This window comes from Syngnathoides biaculeatus, chromosome 18, assembly GCF_019802595.1.
Source record: "Syngnathoides biaculeatus isolate LvHL_M chromosome 18, ASM1980259v1, whole genome shotgun sequence".
Classification (NCBI taxonomy): Eukaryota; Metazoa; Chordata; class Actinopteri; order Syngnathiformes; family Syngnathidae; genus Syngnathoides; species Syngnathoides biaculeatus.
Window position 1 is genome coordinate 853,623 of NC_084657.1, and position 19,266 is coordinate 872,888.

Here is a 19,266-nt window from a genome sequence, read left to right on the forward strand (position 1 = left end):
ACTTGGACTAAAACGCAAGACGGTGGAATGAACGACTTCCGTGACATCGCCTAAAAAGAGGCGAGCAAAAACTGCATTGCCGTGCGCGACACGGACACGATTACCCAAGACGTGGGCCCACCCAAATCCTGGACTTTCGAAAGTCGACGCCAATGAAAAACAAAGCGAGCAAGCGGTCGGCAAACGTTTGCGAGCCGAGTCGCAAGCGGACGTGCCTGAACAGGATGCCGCTGATTGGCCCGAGTTTTACCTGATATTAAATGTGATTGGACGTGGGCCCTGGACTACAGTACAGTCAGGCGTGTAACGAGCCCCGCTTCTACCGCGTACTTTACAAGACAGCACCACCTGGTGGATACATTCCCGAACAGACGGAGGACAACGTGAAAGTATTTTGGATTCTTGGAACGTCCCCTACACATTTAGGACCAAAGCATTTATTCGAGGACTAGAATTGAATCATGATCGGATTTAGATTGGACGTGTCCAAAGCACACTTTGCTACTTGCGAATAACGTTGTTTAGGACACCGAAAAAATATAAAGACCAGGTATGACAAGGGGCGCTAAATTTGGGGGTAATAATAAAAAAAAAAAGTGAAGGTCAATTTCTGGTGGTTTCATCAACTCTGGAGTGACATCCAGTTTTTGGACCCCGTAGTGCCATCGAGATCCCCACTTGACACTGGAAGCACCCTGCGGACCAGGGCCTGTGCTGGGGGGGGGGGGTGAATCGGGGCGCCACCCCAGACAGGCCAGGAAAAGACTCCTCGAACAGCAGCGTTTTATTTGACATGAATTAAACGGTGGCAGGTGTGTACCAACTTCGCTTTTGGTCTATCTGAACAAAGCCAAACAGTCAATCGTGCGGGTGTCCACACTTGTGCAACCAACTTGTTTTATTCATCCTTCCGTTGGAAAAGAAAATGACCAGCATTTTGATTTGTATACATGTTTAAAAAGTCGGAGGGTGAAACTTTAAAATTTGACGATGTAATGTAATGACGATGTTACGCACACATGGCCGAGACGAGTGTCAATCCCCCGTTTTCAACCGCATCGCTAGTGGATCAATAACGGTGACGCGGCCAAAAACTTCCGGGTCATTTTTTTTTGGCTTTGCCGACGACCTTCTGAAATTTGAATCCTGTGAAGTCAAGCGAATCAGGGAAGCAGCGGAGGGGGTGGACTTGAGCTTGGTTCGGGTGCGTGCAATAATATCAGCAGGAATGCAAATTTCCCAATAACTTTCCAATTTATTTCAATCTTTTTTTGACAATTAAAATGTGAAACAGACTGAACGTCAGTGGAAAAAGCAACAGTTTGAGTACAGCGTGTTTAAAACTTCAATAAACCTCAGAGGTGTGTCGCAGTGTTTGTTCATATATAAATATATATATATATATATATGTATGTATATGAAGGATTTCAATCTAGTGAAGAGCCGATTAACAGTTTTAACTACCCCCCCCATTGCAAAAAAAAAAAAAAAAAAAAAAAAAAAAGGTAAAACTGAAGAGACGAACGCTTTATAGGAAGGCGTCACACCATTCTTTGAGGCAGCTGAAGCAGTCACCTTGCTGTTTGGAATTTGCGCCGCAAGTGTCCTTAAGCCATTCCCGGAAAAGCTCCTCGTCTTTCTTGAGCACCAGAAACTGTCCGAAGACCACGTACGCCTGGTGGACGCACAAAACCGGGTCAAAACTGGGTTTCAAATGACTCGCAGCTACATCACTTAAAAATAGGGATGCACAACAATTTTGCATTAGTTCCCTGCTTGAAGCTCTTTTGGAAACAAAAAAAAAAAAAAAAAGAAGAATTGATATTGTACCTTATCAAAACCTTTCTCCTCCAGTCTCTTGCCGAGGACCTCACCGATGCCTCCGAGAGCAAAAACTGGTTTTTCTCCCATCGGCTCGGTCACAAAGTCTCGATGTTTCTGAGATGTCGACGACATGACTGCTTTGTTGAAGGTCAAAGATCGGCTCACAGATTTTAAAAAAAAAAAAAAAACAAAAAAAAAAGCTGCAAGACAAACACAGGCGATCTTTATTGACTGCAAATAAGAATCGAGCTCGTTCAACTTTTGTTACAAGCGATCTTAGATACACGACCATTAAATTTAAGTGGGGGGGGGCAAACGATTACAATAATACGCGCAACTTTTAGCTCAATCACACCACATAAAATTTATTTATAATCTCTTTTCCCATTTTCGAATGCATAAGTGTTTTGCATATTTTACAATACAATACTTAAAAACATTCTTGGTGTATTTTAGGGGTGCAACTGGGGGGGGGGGGCAGAAAAGCAAATTCAAAAGATTTTTCCATTTCTGGATCTTTTCAGCGTTTTGGTCTCCTTAACTGTTAATATAAATAACATTCGCACGGTTACATCCGGCTAAGTTTCCATTTGTACGCAAACAATTGACATCAAAACAATGGCAATGTGGACCATTATGGTTATAGCTATGGGAACATTAAAAGGATTACATGTTATAAATGAGCGGGAAAAGCAGAAAGGTCGAATCTCTGAAAGCGCTCAACGTTGATGTGTTTATTTTGAAATTACAACGACTAATAATCGGTTTGCTTTCTGGACGTCACGTTGAATTGCGCGCGCAATCGTTTCGAAAGCTAACACGCCGGCAAAATTCCACATTATCGAGTTATTGATGAGAAAACGTTTGTCGGCGTAGTCAATGTGCGTACACTGTGCGGCCGGCCGCTGTTCAGTTCGCCGCGCAGAAAACCACAATTTCATCGAAATACCAACTAGTTGTTAGGCGCCGCAATATGAATGGCTATAAATGAGCTTTTGGGGTTTCGACGCTAGCTTCGCTAAAAGCGTGTTTAAATCCCACCGGCGATGTCAAAGCGCGATCGGAATCGTCTGAGATTAAAGTTCGAAAGGGCTGAAGAGGATTTTACCAGTTGGAGTTGCTGACGCGTGTCGCGCAGTGAGAAAGAAAAGCGAAATGGAGCCTGCAACGCGCTTCTTCTTCTACTTCCTGCTGCTCGTCTTCTTCGGAGTCTTTTTTTTTTCTCCTCTTTTCTTTCTTCTTCGCTGGTTACTGGCAAACCATCGTGGTTGCGCAATATCGCCACTGACTGGACTGGAGGCGTCGTGTTACAAAAAAACGTGAACGTCGCTATTCGTGTCACGAGGGGGAAAACCCCCCAATGCAGGATAACTTCATTGGTCGCAAAATTATTCATTTACTACTAGTAATGTATCTTTGCTCATCGATGTACACACTTTTCAATTCTGCTACTTCATCAGCTTTGTGCTCAACGTTCGTGTAGCATTGGGACGACGACACTTTTCTGGAATGGAAAGTGCGCGCCTCGCATTTATTCTGGGAGTAAATGCGTCAATTCGCTACACACACATTTTGAAGCAATATTTGATACTGTACTGCTCTATTTAACTTGCTTACATTTGAAAAAAATGAAAACATGAATGTAGCTTGAAGTTCATAGTTGATGAAAATCGGTTTTGACCTTCACAGCCTGCTCGAAAGTTGATCAGGCATTCACTCGTACCATTTGAACACTCAAATATTGAAGAGTACTCAAGTGAGCCATTCAGATATTGTTATTAATGCTCAAGAACAGAAGACAGCATATATAGGTTTTATTAATATCGGTGTCATATTTGTGCGCATTAATGACCCGCCATCTCCATTTTACAACGAGCACTCATGCAACATTTGCGGGGCTCTCGAGGACGAGGAAGACGCATTGGGACAGATCTGGACCGGTTAGTGCAACGTCGACAGTTTGGTAGACAAGTCGGAACCGAGTCTAGAGTTCGGCCATAATACTGGGCGCCAGACTGCAGGTCAGCCCGGTGCCGTCGGGTTCCACGTTGATCTTCTTCACGACGCCGTCCTCCACCAGCATCGCGTATCTGCGACACACAAATCCGGAATTGAGCATAATTTACCCGAGCGTACCGGCGTCGCCGCCCAAAGTGAAAGGAGGGCTCGACCTCTTTGATCTCTTGTTTCCGAGCACTTGCACGATCTGATCCCCGTCCAGTAGCAAGTCCACAGCCTGCGAAGCAGACAAACGCATGCAAACGTTGGACTTGGGAGTCAACGGCGCCGTCTCGCCGCTGGGTTTACCTCGGTGAACGCTCCCGTGGGATCAGCCAGCATCCGTACCTGCGGGACAAAATCAATCGTCGCAGGGAAAAGTCAAGTCTCGGGGACACGGAACAGCACCGGGGGGAGCGCCACGTACCTTGCCGTCCGCTCCGTGCTCCCTTCCCCAGGCAGCCATGACAAAAGCGTCGTTGACGGACACGCAGGCCACCTCCTGCACGCCTTTACTCTTCAAGTCGGCCGCCCGCTCCACGAAACCCGGCAGGTGAGTCTGACGGCCCAGACGCAAAAGAGAGTCGCAAGTCTGTCGGGGCGCATCTCGGTTTCCGAGCCGCGACACGGCGACGGACGCTTGCCTTGGAGCACCCGGGGGTGAACGCTCCAGGGACGGCAAAGAGGATGCCTTTCTTCCCCTTGAAGAGTTCGTTCATGGCCACCTTAGTTTCCGGCTTGCCCTCGTGGACTTCCACTGCAGGAAGAGCGTCGCCCACCTGAGGCCAGGGCAGGGCAGAGCAGAGCAGAGCAGAGAATTCCGCATGGCCTGGACAACTGCATTCAGGTTATTTGATGGCATTCAGTCGACGGTATTCCTCACTTAATTACAATTTTGCTCAGCCGCTTTTAAAAGACATTTTGACTTCCCTTGTCCATATTCAGGAACAAAGCGACAAGAATGGCGCTTGAACGACCACACGATGCGCTTAATGGTGCTGGAAGAAGGCCACGACGTGAGGCCTGCGTGGAGCCGACAGCGCGTGACTAAATCACAGGCCAATCGCAGGAGATGAGCTCCACGGCTCTGCCCTCTCGCAGCAGACCATTTTTGGATGCGTCATGTGACCCGGTATAAATTGGCCGCTAGCCTAAACCAGTGCGTCTCCATTATTTCAAAATACAATTACACTACACACATCCACACAAAATATTCAGTAAGATTCAAGCACAGTTGTCTTGACTGTTCTAGAGTTTAGCACGGCCTTGAGGTTCAAGACGGGAAGAGGCGGTTTAGTGGAATACAATACTTGTACTTTATTTTGGAACAAAAACCTCTCATTTCATGATTCACTTCTGTAAATGTTGCTCCAAATGCTCGCTTGTGTATTTTTTTTTTTTTTTAGTCTGGAATGAAGATTAGCCAAAGTAAAAGCGAATATATGTGCGTGAATGAGAGGGGCGGAGACGGCTTCAAATTCAATCCAGAGCGATGGTGAGTGTGCCAAGGGAGTGAAGAAACGGCTCCAAGCGGGGCGAAACCAAGGCCAAAGTTTAGAAAACCGCGGTGAGGCCAACCGGATTACATTCCGGATGGTGGCGCTGAAGAAACGACAGGAGGCAGAAATGAGGAGTGAGCAGGTTGGATAGGATTTGAAAGGAGCTCATTAGAGGGAGGGACAGCCAAAGTTGGAGGTTTTTCCAGAAAAGCTTCGAGAGAGAGATACCAGACTTCCACGGTTTGGACATGTCCAGAGATTGTGACCGTGGAGCTGACGGGCAAAAGAGCGAAAGAGACAGCGGAAGACCAAAGAAAAGGTGGAGGGATGTTGTCAGGGAGGACATGTTAGAGAGGAAGATGCACGAGATGGAAAAAGATGACACGCCGAAAGGAAAAGAAGAAGAAGCGGTACCGTGGTACATTCATAGTATGTTACTGATCGTGACTGGGAAAAAGGGGGCGTCGGAGATGTTTTGAAGTGGTGGTCGGCACATCTGTTTATTGTTTGTTATATTATTCCCGGTGACGCCCAACAACGCCAAGTTCAAGAAATACGCGTAACGTGATGGAACTTAGCTGAGGCCTTCACGTGATAAGACCATGAATGCAAACCACGGGCAACTTGGCGGCTTTAAGATACGTCGACGTCTCCGGGAGCAGGTGAATAGATGTCAAAACTGTTAAAAACGCACATAATACACTCAAAAAAAGGGAGGGGGGGGGGCAAGTAAAAGCAGGTCGACGAGACAAATGAGGTGACGACGACATCATCATCATGGAGGTTAGCGCGATAGGCTACCAAAACAATCAGGACCATGTTGAGAGGAGCCCATCTTGTGAGGCTGATCCGTTTGCGAGTGCGGCAAGATGTTGTTCATGGAAACACGGTCTTACCTTAATCGGCATTTTGAGGAAACAAGAAGAGTGGATCGACCTCACGCAATGTCGGACGCCGGTGCGTTTAAGGACGGTGGTAACGGCGGAAAGCATGCTAGCTAGCCAGTCAGCTAGCTGACTCGGGTTTCAGAAAGCTTATGTGACGAAGAGGCAGACAGACAGACAGGCAGGCAGGCAAACGTGTCGACAAGAGATTTGCGTCGAGCAGGCAAACACGCCTCCAAGCAGGTCTCGGTCACCACTCGCGGCGACCAACAACAGCCGCACTGTTGGCCGAGCCTGCGAAATCCTGGCCTAATAAAAGGACGACAGCATTTGAACGCAGCACGTTGTCCCGGCTCGAGTTTTGTTTTATATATATATATATATATATATATATATATATATATATATATATACAGTGGATTGACATTTATTAATATATATATATATATATATATATATATATATATATATATATAGAGAGAGAGAGAGAGAGAGAGAGAGAGAGAGAGAGAGAGACTTTGATAGTATTTCAAAATATCCCCTCAATGTGATTCTTTTCATGAATTGGACCCTCTAAATTGCCCCGTGGGTGTGATCGGGAGTGCGGCTCTTGTCTGTCTCCATGTGCCCTGCGATTGGCCGGCGACCAGTTCGGGGTGTACCCCACCCGCTGACAGCTGGGATAGGCTCCAGCACTCCCGTGACCCTCGTGAGGATAAGCGGTTAAGAACATTCTTTTCCCCCGCTGTCAAGAGTTTGTTGCGCATTGCCAGGAGTGAGTCGGACTGCCCTTTGAACTTTTGCGGACACGATTTCAAGGCGCCGCCGAGGCCGAGACGGGGTCCGCTTCGGTGGCCTCAGTGCCGGGCGTGCGCTTTTCACAGATGATGCGGTTCTGCTGGCTTCACCGAGTCATGATCTGATTTGGTGATCTCAGAGCGCTCGACGGTTCATTTGACTGATTTCAAAATGGACACAACCTGCAGTACGTACGCGTGGAAAAGGGCCTCAAGTCTACGTGACTTACGTGAATAGGATTGACAACAACGACATGAGATGGGAAGCGTGTCCATTTATTTCAGAGCACCTCAAATAATGCACTCCCCGTTGCCACAAACAGTGGAATATATCACTTTTATTCACAGTGATTTGAATGCGGACAAGTTTAGACAAGGACATCAAAACTGTTACCCAACTTGAAAAGAAAAACAAAAGCCTACACGGAAATTCACAGCCAACACCACGCATTAAAAATAAAGCAGTGTCAACAAACAGCAAATTGAGTAAAAAATAGAATTTAATCATTTAAATAGTCTGTCAAAATACAAACATTGATTTGAGCTTCTAAATAATGTTTAGTGGCTATTTCTCACAAATGGCAATGTCGAATGTACACGGCGGCTGTACAAGGAAACGAGTGACTTTTGGTAACTTATCGTATTGCTAATTTATATTCAATGTACACAGACACCACAAATGACTCCCATTCCATCACACGTTTGTTTCCTATGAGCACGTTGCCACGTACCATTAATTTAAAAAAAAAAAAAAAAAAAAGTAATACAGAGAAACTATCTTTACTTAAAATGACCGTGTCCAAGTGTTCCAAAATGTGATTAGTAAGCAAATCAGTATGCTGTCACCAATGAACAACTTGACAAGATGGTTAAAAACACGTTTGCCAAACCGGACAACCTGTCATGTACCGATGCTTGTTAAAATGAGAAAATTGCAAGATCCGAACAGTACGTCTCCACAGTCTGGGCGTACGCTTCGCCTCGTGCAGGCGCTCGTATCTTCCGGAAACCGCGTTCGCAAAACAAACAACTTCATCTCCACCGCGCGACGGCAGGTCAGAGTAGAGAGCCGACCCGTTCGCGTCAACAAAGGAACATGTACGGGAAAAAAAGCCCCAAAGCCAAAGCCTTTTCTTAATAAATGTCAATCCACTGTGAGCTGCACACGTACTGTACATTTGTTCTGAAAGAAATGGTCACATTTGCTGGCTTCATCGCTTTCCACATGATGCTAGTTCTACCACCGTTAACTGCACATGGCACTCGGGCCAATTTTCATGGGACTCCAAGATGGACGACAGACGCATCGAAAGTGAAGCTGGCGACGACGAGCACTTCTTTTCAAAGTCGAGCACACAAACAACGAGCGGGGGCTGGCGAGGGGACGTCGTCAGCGTACGACGTTGCATTTCTAGTTGCCCTGAGCCCGTTACAGGCGCTTACAAAGTAGTTTGCACATTGAAACCTTCAAACTTTTTTTTTTTTTTTTTTTTTTTTTAAGAGCAGCACGGCTGGAGGTCCACAGCGGTCAAGAGGAAAATTGCATGGAAAGCATCAAAATGAGGCAGATGCATTTCTGATCTCGGTCGCGAACGGAAGCCGTTTTCCGCGCTAACGGGATTGACAAACAAATGACGATAGCGTCCGAGGAGAGGATTTTCAGGGCTCACTTCCTCTGGGTTCTACATTTCAAAACAACGCTGCCGCATTGAAACCAGTGCTCGACTTGCGCATTTCCCACGTTTTTGACTGCTCCCTCGAACCGGGCGCTGGCCGATCGACGACGGCTGAAGTCGGACCAAGGGCTCGGGGCCCTGGGCGGAAAACGACCCAACCCGGAACAAACTAGGACCCAACCGCATTATCCGTTTTGAAGGTGATCGACGACAATCGAGTCATTATATTGCTTTTGAGCATATTGCCAGAAAGTCCTGAAAGGAAAAACTGCCTACAACGGCACTAAACTAGAGTAAAATAATGCACCCTGTGTACTAAAGTGGACCCTCAAGTCTTTGCCAGATATGTTATGGCTTTTGTGAGTCACCGCTGCATTTGTTCCAAAGTTCAAAAGCCACGTGACTCAAGTCTGTTGTGGGCGACTTGCACGTTCTCCGCCGCGACCGACTTGGCGTTCACAGGTCGTCTCACTTGTTCTTGGCTTTTTCTCCACACAAATGTGGATCCCGACGGCGCCGACAGAAGCTGGACGGCCGGCACGGTCCTTATTTTGAAGCTCTCCCTGTTCTTGTGGGCGACAACGTTAAAAGAATCCCCTTTCCTCGTGAATAATTGTCAAATAAAATCTCTCCTTGGAGGCAAACAATTCGCCCACTCACAAAGACTCCCATTCCCACGTCTGCCGCCGCTCCCTCTAGGGAGAGTCCATCATGGCCTCCAGCATCTCCAAGAATAGTTTGTGCATGGGGATGCCGCCACGGGTCTTGATGCTGTAGAAAGTCGTCAGAGCCCGACCGGCGGTCTGCCGGAGGAGCGGCAGCGTTAAAAGGAGGCGGCCGGCCCGCTGCGGGTCGTCCGGGTGGCGCTGACACTCCAGCTCCAGCAGGGCCTGGTGGAGGAGGTCCCGCAGCTTCTGCACGGCCTCCGTGTCCTCGATGTAAACAGAGTCTGGCGGAGCAACAGCACACGGAGGACATGAGGTGAGCAGCTCGCAACGTTCCCCGCCCGACCTTGGTTTACTCAACGGGGGCTAACCCGTCTGTCCGCGGTACCTCACCCGAGTTAGTGAGCGCGATGGCTTTTAGCATGACAAACTCCTCTCGGTCCACACTGAGGGCACGGAAACGTCGGGCCAGTTGACTGATGGCCGCGTTGAGCTCCGTCAGGCCGGCCACGCGAGACATTTCCTCGTCGAGGACGAAATCCTCGGCGAAGACCACCTCGTCTTCGCAGCCAAGCGAGCGGTACGCCACGCCCAGCACCAGCACCTCCAGCCAAACCGATTGGAGCACGGACATCTGGTCCGCCAGCGACAGCGACAGGAAGCCTGCGTCAGGGATGGAAAAAGCCAGCGTTGAAGGGCCTCCAAATGGAGAGGCCACTGAAACGACAAGTACTGGCACCGCAGCGTCGGACTTGATCAGAACACAAGCGAGCGAGGGCGCAACAAACAACACAATGAAAATCCAGCCAGCGCTCCGCCCCCGAGGAGGTTCCGCAGAAACGAGCTCGGTATTCACCCGGAATGTGTTTGGCCCAGCCGATGATGACCACCAGCTCGCGGTCAGCGAGGTCGCAAAGGGTCGTAAGGGTGCGCTGGGCTGTGTCGGGCTGGAGGGGGTCGGGCATCGCAAATAACTTTTCCGGCTCCGCGACCAACAGGTGGGACACGATGATGTTGGAGGAACCTGGATCGCAAAAACAAGATGGCGGGGGGGGGGGAAGGATATGATGTGGTTGTGCCCAATAATTTCCCTATATTCAGAATATACTGGAGCAGGAAAAAAAAAAAATAGATGCTGTTCCCCAAATTGTAAGTACAAGTCAAATCTATTTAACATATCGTTAAGAATGTGAAGAAAACGCTGCACATCGTAAGAGAAACGAAGAACGCAATCCAATCAGACTTTGGAAAACCAGTCAATATTCACATTGATGACAGATTGATTCTCTCTTGAAGAGGGGCTTTTGGGAGCGGACGAATTGAAACCAAAAAAAAAAACAATAATAATAAGTCTATGAAAAAGCAATGTACTGTAAATGATTATTGACAAACGGAAGGACTTGAGTGCAGCACAGAAGGTGGCGCTGTTCTCAAAACAGTCCCACTGCGTTGGTTCCGCTAACTTGTTTAGAAACATTACAAACCCTTTTCGTTGTCCTTAGTTAGCGACAGAGGGACACTCTGGTACGCCGCGTTCTCCACCTCAGGACGTCTTTTGTACTTCTGTCGTCCGCCCCGCACCCTATCGAGACGAACTCCTGCAAAAAAAAATAAATAAATAAAAAATACATTTGCTGGGGAAAAACACGCGAGTGACCAGCCAAAACGTTTGCTTTTGGCTCGGCGCTCACCCTCTTTCAACATGCCCACTTTGAGGCACTTGGTGAAGCGGCAGGCCTGGCAGGCCTTCCTGCGCCGTTTGGTGATCTCGCACTCGTTTGATGCGGGGCAGCTGTATTCAATGTTGCCTGCGTGCCAGAGTAGATAGAAAAGGCTCACATGAATTCAGAAATCAGTCAACAATGACTCGAGAGGGCGAAGGAAGCGAGGTCGCGGTCGCGTCGCCAAAGCCAGCGAGTCCAGTGGCGCGGCCTCCAAATCAGACTGAACATTTGGAAGATGGGAGTGGGGGGGGGGGGGGGGGCGCCAACATTTCCCATCAAACCTGATGGCGCTTGAGAGTTGCTGCAAAAAAAGAGAAAACAAAAGCGCACAGAGATAAACGCGCCATCGCGGCCTGTGAGAGATTAGAGGCCGGAATTGCTGCCAAAGAATCGAGCAACGGTTGCCAACGCTTATGTACGTGCCGGAAGTTGCTTTGGAACGGGAAGTTTTCAGAAGAAAAAAAAAAAAAAAAAACATTTTTCATGTAAATAGCCAAATCCGTTCCAAGTTCCACTCCGCCAAAGAGTACGCTACGTAAAGAATAAGAAAACAGGTGTTCATTTAGCTTTGGCGTTGGGTGACGCTGCCAAGACAAGCAAAAGTCATGGCGGGGGACGGAGGAGGAGGAGGAGGCAAACCTTTTGACAGCCGAGAGAAAACATCCTAACCCTGAACGCGCACAACTTGCTTCCACTGAAGGTGAAGAAAGAGGAATAACCAAAACACTCACAAAAAAGTTGGACTTTTGTACTTTACCAATGTACGCTCGTGCGATTCGCTGACAGTCGAGCGTCCAAGAGAAACGCAAAGCATCGTGGGAAGATGCTACGGCCAATGGGAGGGCAGCTCTATCGCGCCACACAACCCATTAAACAAGATCTTTACGCTTGGTGGAACTCGGGGACTCCAGCGCCCATTTTTTCCTTTCCTATCCTGAATCTCCTTCATAACTAGAGTAAATGTTTCCGAATTTTCCGTTCGAAAGTAGAGGAACCGCCGTACTTTTATTTTTGCCCTTTGCTCTAGCATTTTACTCGACGTAGTTTCTGTACTGCAAAATCAAATGAGGTGAATACGGGGGTGGGGTAAAGGTCGTTTGCACGCAAATACAGAAAACGAGACTTGGTAAAATACCGTGACGGGTTTTGTTACGCTGGGGAAGCTCAGGCCTCGACTATTCAAACGATGCGGCGTATTGTGAAAAGTGGACTTTGCGCTGCTCCGGATCTCAGCCGTACCTTGGATGGTTCTCTTGAAGAAAGCTTTGCAGGCTTCGCACGAAGCCACGCCGTAGTGGTAGCCCGAAGCCACATCCCCGCACACCAAACACAGCCTCTTGGGTAACGTGCTCAGCGCATACTTGCACCGCCCGGCGCCGTTTCCGGCGGACCCCTCGTCGGCGCCGTCTCCGCTTTCGTCTTTGAAGTGGCATCGCAAGGCCGGCGTGTAGAGCGGCGGCGAATAGCGTTTCGCGCCGTCTCCCCTGGTCTCGCCACCTCCGCTTTGAGAGGAGTCGGAAGAAGCCCCGCCGGGACTGGTGCGACCTCCGCCGCCTCCCTCCGGACTGCTCGGTTCTGCCTTGATGTAGACGTCGGACCGGCGATCCCTGGAAGACATGATGTCTACAGGGCAAGAAAATACACACATCAAAAGTATTTGGGGCAGCAGTAACTCATCTAGAAGGAGTCCCGCAGCAGACAAAACTAAAGCTCAAGGAAGGGCCCCAACACTCCATGCGCCTGAAATATTCCGCAGAGTAAAAATGGAACCAACATGACTATTTTAAAAGGACACTTTGATGCAATTGGCTCAGCAGCGTTGCTGCATTTCAGTCCCACTGATGAACTTTGACTTGACAGCCGGCTTCTGTGTGTGTGTGTGTGGGGGGGGGGGGGGCGACACCCCCCTGCCAATATCCTAGCAGCAAATAAAGCTGTTGTGAATTTTCACAATGTGGAACTCATTTATTATCTTACCCCCCCCCCCCCTCCAACTATCCTGACCATAACTGAATGACTTGGCATACTTTTCATGTGTTGTTGTCAGTGAAGTGCACGCCAAAGCCCGAGTTGTTGTTTTTTGCGCGCATCTGCTCTTATTTTAAGCCATGGAATAAACAAACTGGATTCTGCCAAATGCGAGCCTTCCGTACCTATCAAAACGGCACTTTCTTCAAGTGTGGCCGGCGTGAAGAAGTCTTTGGCGCCGGCAGCTCGATAAATTAAAATAGCCAAGGTGACTGCGTGAAGGTCACGCTGCTCGTAAAGCGCGCTCCCTCTTCACTTTCCACTCGCATAACTAATGTTGTAATATGTGAGGCCGCGAGAGTGCTGCAGCAATCCACGTTCGGTCCTCTCGATGGGGGGGGGGGGGGGTAACATTACAATTACAGCAAACGTGCTTATCCACACAAAGTCCATACTGTAAATGTGATACGGTGAACAAGGATGCTGCCATTAACCATTCAAACACTGCCAAAACAGTTTGGGCCAGACTAAAATAGCCTTTTCCATTCATGGTTCAATTGATTATTGCATGTTAATAGTGTTGCCCATTAGTAGAGTCTAAATGAAAATGATAAAATGCTAACGTACAGGATTTATTTTATCGTCATCCTTACAATGTCGAATCAATAAAAAGTGTTATAAGCACGATTAGATGACCTTGAGCAAGTTTTACGGGGTGGTCAAATTCACGAGACTTACCCAAAAGACAAAAGGGTCTTTTCCACGGAATATACGAAAATCGAGACAGCACAGATATAGTTTGCGGGCGAGCAGATGGCTTTCTTCCTATTTGTGTCGAATTTAAGAGACAACACACAATAGACTACCAAGCCAAATGATGACAATCATTCTTCATGATCTATGACCTTGCTTGAAAGGCGACTGAAGTGTGATTTCTGATTTTGAATGCAATTTGTTAGTTCTCATTCAGGGTTTTCTATTACGTCAACACAATGTGGCAAGGAAAGGAACCAATCGCTTTTCGGAAAAGTCCGTTAAAAGCCAAAGATAAAATTGGAGTCATTCATATGATATGATAAATAAATGTAGCTACTGCGGGAGTGCGTTATCCCATCATTCCGCCATCCCCTCACACGAGGTCACGGGGACTTCATCTCGATGCTAAATCGCAACAAGCTCCAGATATCAATCGCAGCCACCGGACCTGACTGTTGTATGCTTTCCATTTATTGCCGCAGCAATGCAGGCCAAGCATCTAACTTTGCTTGGAGTTTGCCCCGTCCGTCCGTCCTGGGAATGCGGCAGTTAGCGCGACTGCAAACTGAGAGATTTAAGAGTGGAGGCTCCTCACCCCAAAAAAGAAAAACTAGCTGTGAATCCAATTGTGCAACTACTACGGGATGGCGTTCAGCCTGTTTCAAGTTGTTTTTTTTTTTTTTTGTTGTTGTTGTTGTTTTTTCTAAACCGTGTGAATTCGCTGCTCGGGTGTTTTGACTTGGCTAACTTTAACTTGGAAAAGAAATCGAGCGCAGCACAACCTTAGCCCGTCGCTTCAAGCTAGCTTCCATTAGCTAGCTAGCTTGCACTTGCTAAGCGTTCGTTCACAGTGACAAAGCCCGAGATCGATCTCGGTCCCTAAGCCAAACTTGGCCACGTCTTACCTTGCGGGCGGGACTCGTGCAGTACGTTGGTCTCCCGGCTGCCTGGTAATACGCTTCGGGTCAGTCCAGAAGCAATTTCCCGGCAGCCCGCTGCTAGCTCCGCAGTAGTGTTGCTAATGCGAGGCAAGCTAAGCTGCTAATGGCTCTGCGCTGCGTCTCCCTGACACACAGCTGTTTCAACGCACCACTAAACATTTCGCGAGAAGATTACTGTACAGCACACTGTACACGACTGTATCGTCTGACGCCGCCGTAAACGATTTAAGGACATTGACTGCGTGAACACTAAGGATCAAGTATTCGCCATAAGCGTGCATTCACATGACAACGACTTGTTTTTTTATTAGTGTTGATCATGTCCCTTTTATGCTACATAACAATTGGTTGAACGATAAAAGAAGAAGACATGCAGCGCATTCGGGGACGGGTGTGAGTCACCGTCGTGTTAAGCCCAAATGCGTTCGTCTGTTGAGAAATGCAGCACTCGATCTGCAAGTTGAATCGTAGACTGAGAAGGAACGATGTCACGGCATCTCTGCAAGATCAGAGCACCAACTAAGTGGCCATCAACAGCCCCCGAAGGGAGGAATTGAAGCGGGAGGGGCTATGGGGGAATTCATCAGCAAACCCCCCCCCCCAGGGGTCTGCAACCTACAGCTCCACAGCCACATGTGGCTCCGTCATCCATCTGCTGAGGCACTCTGACTTTGGAAAATACTTGAAATGACTTTGTTCATTTTTGACTCTCAATTCATACTCAATGTGAAGACTATGGCGCTCTTGTGATATTCAAATAAAAGACTTGTTTCTCTCCATCTCAAAATATGCATCAGAACTGTCGATGGTGACCTATAAGGCAAACCACGGATAAATCCAACAAGAAAAAGTTTATGAAGAAAACAATATTTATTGCTGTAGCCTACATGAACTATGCATATATTTTTAAATGGCATCTTACAATCGTGTGAGCAAATGAAGGGGACTTCAACAACCCTGAGGTGCCAACGCTTTCCGCTGAGATTCAGTAGTCGGAATCACATTAACCGTAAAGACATTAAGTCAGCCAGAAAACAAAAAATATTTTTGGGGGAAAAAAAAAAAAAACAAGCGTTGGTCATCATTTCGAGAAGCCTGTTATCAAGCGAGCTGACCGCTTTCAAGCTCGGCGCGTCCGCGTCAATGTGCCGAGATGCATTTTCCACTCCGAAAAGCCCCTTTTCAGACCACCGGCACACGATGCGCTGTCAAAAAAATGATAAAGCGGCAGCCTGCGACAAACCGAAAATGCACAAACCAGGGCAAAGACGCGCAGTTAAAAAAAAAAAAAAAAAAAAATGGCCATAATCACTGCCGACGACGACTCCTAAGTTGTTCCCAAACAGTGCCCACTGCAGCAGAGCCGCTTACAACGTTTCATATCATTGTTGCATTGTTTCATCGCTGCACACGTCAGCATAGAAATACAAATTATTCAATTGGGCCTTCATCATATTTGAACCAATGCAGCGTTGAAAGGGTTTGGACCACAAACTACGCAGAGGACAAGTGAACAAATAACTCTGCAGCAGGCAAACAAACCCAAAAGATAGACAATAAAGCACAACAATAGCAATTGCAAATGAAAGCCCCCCCCCCCCCCCCCTTCTGGTTCCGAGCTTGAAAAGTGCACTTCCCTACAGAATCGCGCCGAAATGTGTTATCAACTTTAGCGACATGATGAATTGCTCGCCGACAGCAATCATGGGCAGATACGAGAGCGCATTACCCGTTTACCGGACCGGAACCTTGCACGAATACGCTACGTGCGCCGCGGCGTCGACACCTGCAAAGTAAATGGTTTGTACGGAAAGTTGCTTCCATTTGCGGGCTTTGAAGAGTCGGAAGAAAGACGGCGACGATAAGTCCCGTCCGTCTGTTAAGCCTCCGCAAGGAAATCCATGAACAACTTGAATCCTGCCACTCAAAAACATTCTCCGGAGGGAACAGAAGCAGCGGTGAACGCAAAAGAACGCCACTTCATCCCTCCCAAACAAATACGATGCGGGATGTGTTCAGATTTATGGGCAAGACTAAACAAAGCACCCCCCCCCCCGCCCCGTCCCCCATGCTGCACGATATGCTCTAAAGGTCAAAGTCACAGGAACGATTCAAGGACACACGGGAAAGCAAACGCCTCGCTGCTCCCTCATACCTACGACCAAAAGTTTGGTCGGAGCTCTTCGGCCCACAATTCGCAGTCCGCACTTTATTGGTAGTGCGAATGTGAAAGAGAAGTCTGGTGATTACTGTCGCGTCGTTCACGTACGGCGGCCTCTCACGGGACGCTGACGCCGCCGGCGTACTTTGACTCCACGTGTGTAAAGTACAACGTCCTTTAGGCGTGACATTGTGTTTGAAGCTACACTTCTTGGTGGGTCGCCGGGGAAAATCCATCAAATAGGCGCCAGCTACAAAAGTCATGCCGAGGTGGGCAAAGGCTGCGAGTGTGCGGCCGCCGGGGTTGCAGCGCCCAGGGGTGACCTTGCCCACTGATCTCGAACCGGTGAAAGGTTAATTGCCAAAGTGGATTACGCCTTCAGATCAGTGATCTCAATCCTGGACCGGCACAGGCTCGGTTCCACTCGGAGGTCAGTGAGCTGAGCCGGGAGGGAGGTCCGTTAACATTTGTAAGTTCAGGAGCGTCGATTGTGGACTGGGGAAGAAAGTGGATCGTGCGTGCACAACAACTTATTTGGCTTGATCTTAATGAAATCACACGAGTGCACATTTTATCGTTACATCCCAAGAAGGGGCGAATAAAACACTGTCTGGAGGTTGATCAAAGAGAGCTTGCACCTTTACGGGCTTGAATGACGTCTAGAAGCGGGAAGTGCTCTTGTGCACAGACCCAAGAGACGACTGAATGTTAAATTCCCCAGCGGCTGTTGCCCCCTGGCCCAATAACGTGACTACGGCGACTTCAATCTGTCCAACGTGCATACACGTCTCTCTCTCTCTCTCTCTCTCTCTCTCTCTCTCTCTTTTTTTTTTTTTTTTTTTTCCAAATAGCATTCATACTGATGAATAATAACAACCGCAAATGTGTGTTTGGACTTCGTCGGTTTTCTTGTGACACTTACCGAAACGCCTTTTATGTCTGAGGACAGGCAGGTCCACCGTCTGTTTCGGTGCCGCCGAAGCTAAATCGCGTTCGTCTCGACCGAACAATCTGGGATGACGCAGTCGACCTGGCCTGCTCGGGTCCCGACGAGACACGAGTCCTCAAGTCTTCGCTTTGGACTCCCACAGCCAGCCCAAGCTGTTGTTACGAGGTCGAGTTCACGGCAAGGAAATACTGCATTCCGGTGGAGCAATTTCACAATAAAACAATGTCGACGTTTGCCGCTAAAGCTGAACTTTTATCGTGTTCGGCGACCCTCGCATCGAAGATGACATCTTTGGATATTTATACAAACCCGAAGTATACACGTAGTATCTAGTGAGTGATACAACTGCTTTTTTATTTTGACGTGTGAAATACAAACTTCCGCTTTACGCCCTCCCCCCCCCAATGACGTCAGAGCCCGTCCCGTCCCGTCCTCCGCACCCCCACCCCCACCCCCACCCCTCCCCTGACCAATTTGCGTCCACGCGTACGCATCCCCGTCCGGCATCGTCATCAACTTCGGGCAACTCCTGCAGGAAATTTGACATGGACCCAAAATAGATTTAGGACAGCGAGGCAATTTCAGAAATCGTCCCAATTTTTGAACAACATGCAGCAACACTGTGATGACACGAGCTGTGGTCCATTTTGGAATGAAATTGAGAAAGATGCCGTCGTAAACTGCATTGTTGTAGTTTTAGGCTGTCGCGTGGAACTACCTAATCCCGCACCCACCCACTCATTTTTTTTTTTTTCTAAGAAGGTGCGCCTCGTCGTGGTCACGCGTGTTAACGGGGCGGAATGGTAAAAAAAAAAAAAAAAAAAGTGACGGCGGTGTCAGTGCGACCTTGAAGCAAGGTCACCGAGTCTCGACTGCGGACGCTGCAATTCTGCGGGACTGCGTCGCGCTGCTGCAGTGCGCGCAACCGAGCCGACGTCGGCCTCATTCAATGACCGCACATGGAACCATTTGACCGACTGCCTCGTGTACCTTGTCACGAGATGCATTGGAAGCAACCCCCGCACTATCCCGGATGGGGTATGCGGAGTACGCACGGCAGGCAGCCGGGGGTCCTTCGGGGGCCGCTTTCGGCAGGTTCTGACCTTCGACAGGTGCCAGCTGATCGACGACATTAATACCAAGACGCCATTGTACAGGAAAAGCACATAGCTGCATCACTGAGTCACACGTACAAGTTGGGTTAGTAGCCTATTTATTGAAGGCCTTTAGTACTGCGGAGGCAGCACAAGAGACCCACGACGCGAGGAGACCAGGTTCGGTCCTCTTCAATAAAGCTGCTGATCAGAATGCGTTCACGCATCGCGGTCCTGAAGGTTTGTTACGCATGGAGCGAGCCCATTTTCAAATGAAAGAGCGGCGGCTGCATCGGGGCTCTCTGCTCAAGTGTTTGAAATGTGTTTTTC

At 48.3% G+C, this 19,266-nt stretch overlaps 3 protein-coding genes across 5 annotated transcripts; all 3 read right to left on the reverse strand.

Annotated features, from left to right (window-relative positions):
- Window positions 1–1,388: 1,388 nt before the first annotated feature.
- Window positions 1,389–3,046, reverse strand: banf1 (BAF nuclear assembly factor 1). Its single transcript, XM_061804037.1, has 3 exons — window positions 2,933–3,046; window positions 1,831–2,024; window positions 1,389–1,675 (listed from the first exon to the last, which is right to left on the reverse strand). Exons 2-3 carry the CDS (start codon window positions 1,954–1,956, stop codon window positions 1,529–1,531), a joined length of 273 nt encoding a protein of 90 aa, XP_061660021.1. The 5' UTR covers window positions 1,957–2,024; window positions 2,933–3,046; the 3' UTR covers window positions 1,389–1,528.
- Window positions 3,047–3,623: 577 nt separating this feature from the next.
- prdx5 (peroxiredoxin 5) lies at window positions 3,624–6,552 on the reverse strand. Its single transcript, XM_061804036.1, has 6 exons — window positions 6,218–6,552; window positions 4,467–4,601; window positions 4,250–4,381; window positions 4,132–4,170; window positions 3,996–4,060; window positions 3,624–3,914 (listed from the first exon to the last, which is right to left on the reverse strand). Exons 1-6 carry the CDS (start codon window positions 6,311–6,313, stop codon window positions 3,809–3,811), a joined length of 573 nt encoding a protein of 190 aa, XP_061660020.1. The 5' UTR covers window positions 6,314–6,552; the 3' UTR covers window positions 3,624–3,808.
- A 932-nt stretch (window positions 6,553–7,484) lies between these two features.
- On the reverse strand, window positions 7,485–18,008 carry esrra (estrogen-related receptor alpha). Of its 3 annotated transcripts, none has more exons than XM_061803504.1 (7): window positions 17,816–18,008; window positions 12,307–12,690; window positions 11,035–11,151; window positions 10,828–10,941; window positions 10,200–10,367; window positions 9,737–10,006; window positions 7,485–9,627 (listed from the first exon to the last, which is right to left on the reverse strand). In XM_061803504.1, the coding sequence occupies exons 2-7, from the start codon at window positions 12,683–12,685 to the stop codon at window positions 9,374–9,376; spliced, it is 1,302 nt and encodes a 433-aa protein (XP_061659488.1). In that variant the 5' UTR covers window positions 12,686–12,690; window positions 17,816–18,008; the 3' UTR covers window positions 7,485–9,373. The 3 variants fall into 3 exon arrangements, with proteins under 3 accessions (XP_061659488.1, XP_061659489.1, XP_061659486.1); XM_061803505.1 differs by lacking the exon at window positions 17,816–18,008 and adding an exon at window positions 14,697–16,281; XM_061803502.1 differs by lacking the exon at window positions 17,816–18,008 and adding an exon at window positions 14,240–14,686.
- Window positions 18,009–19,266: the final 1,258 nt, after the last annotated feature.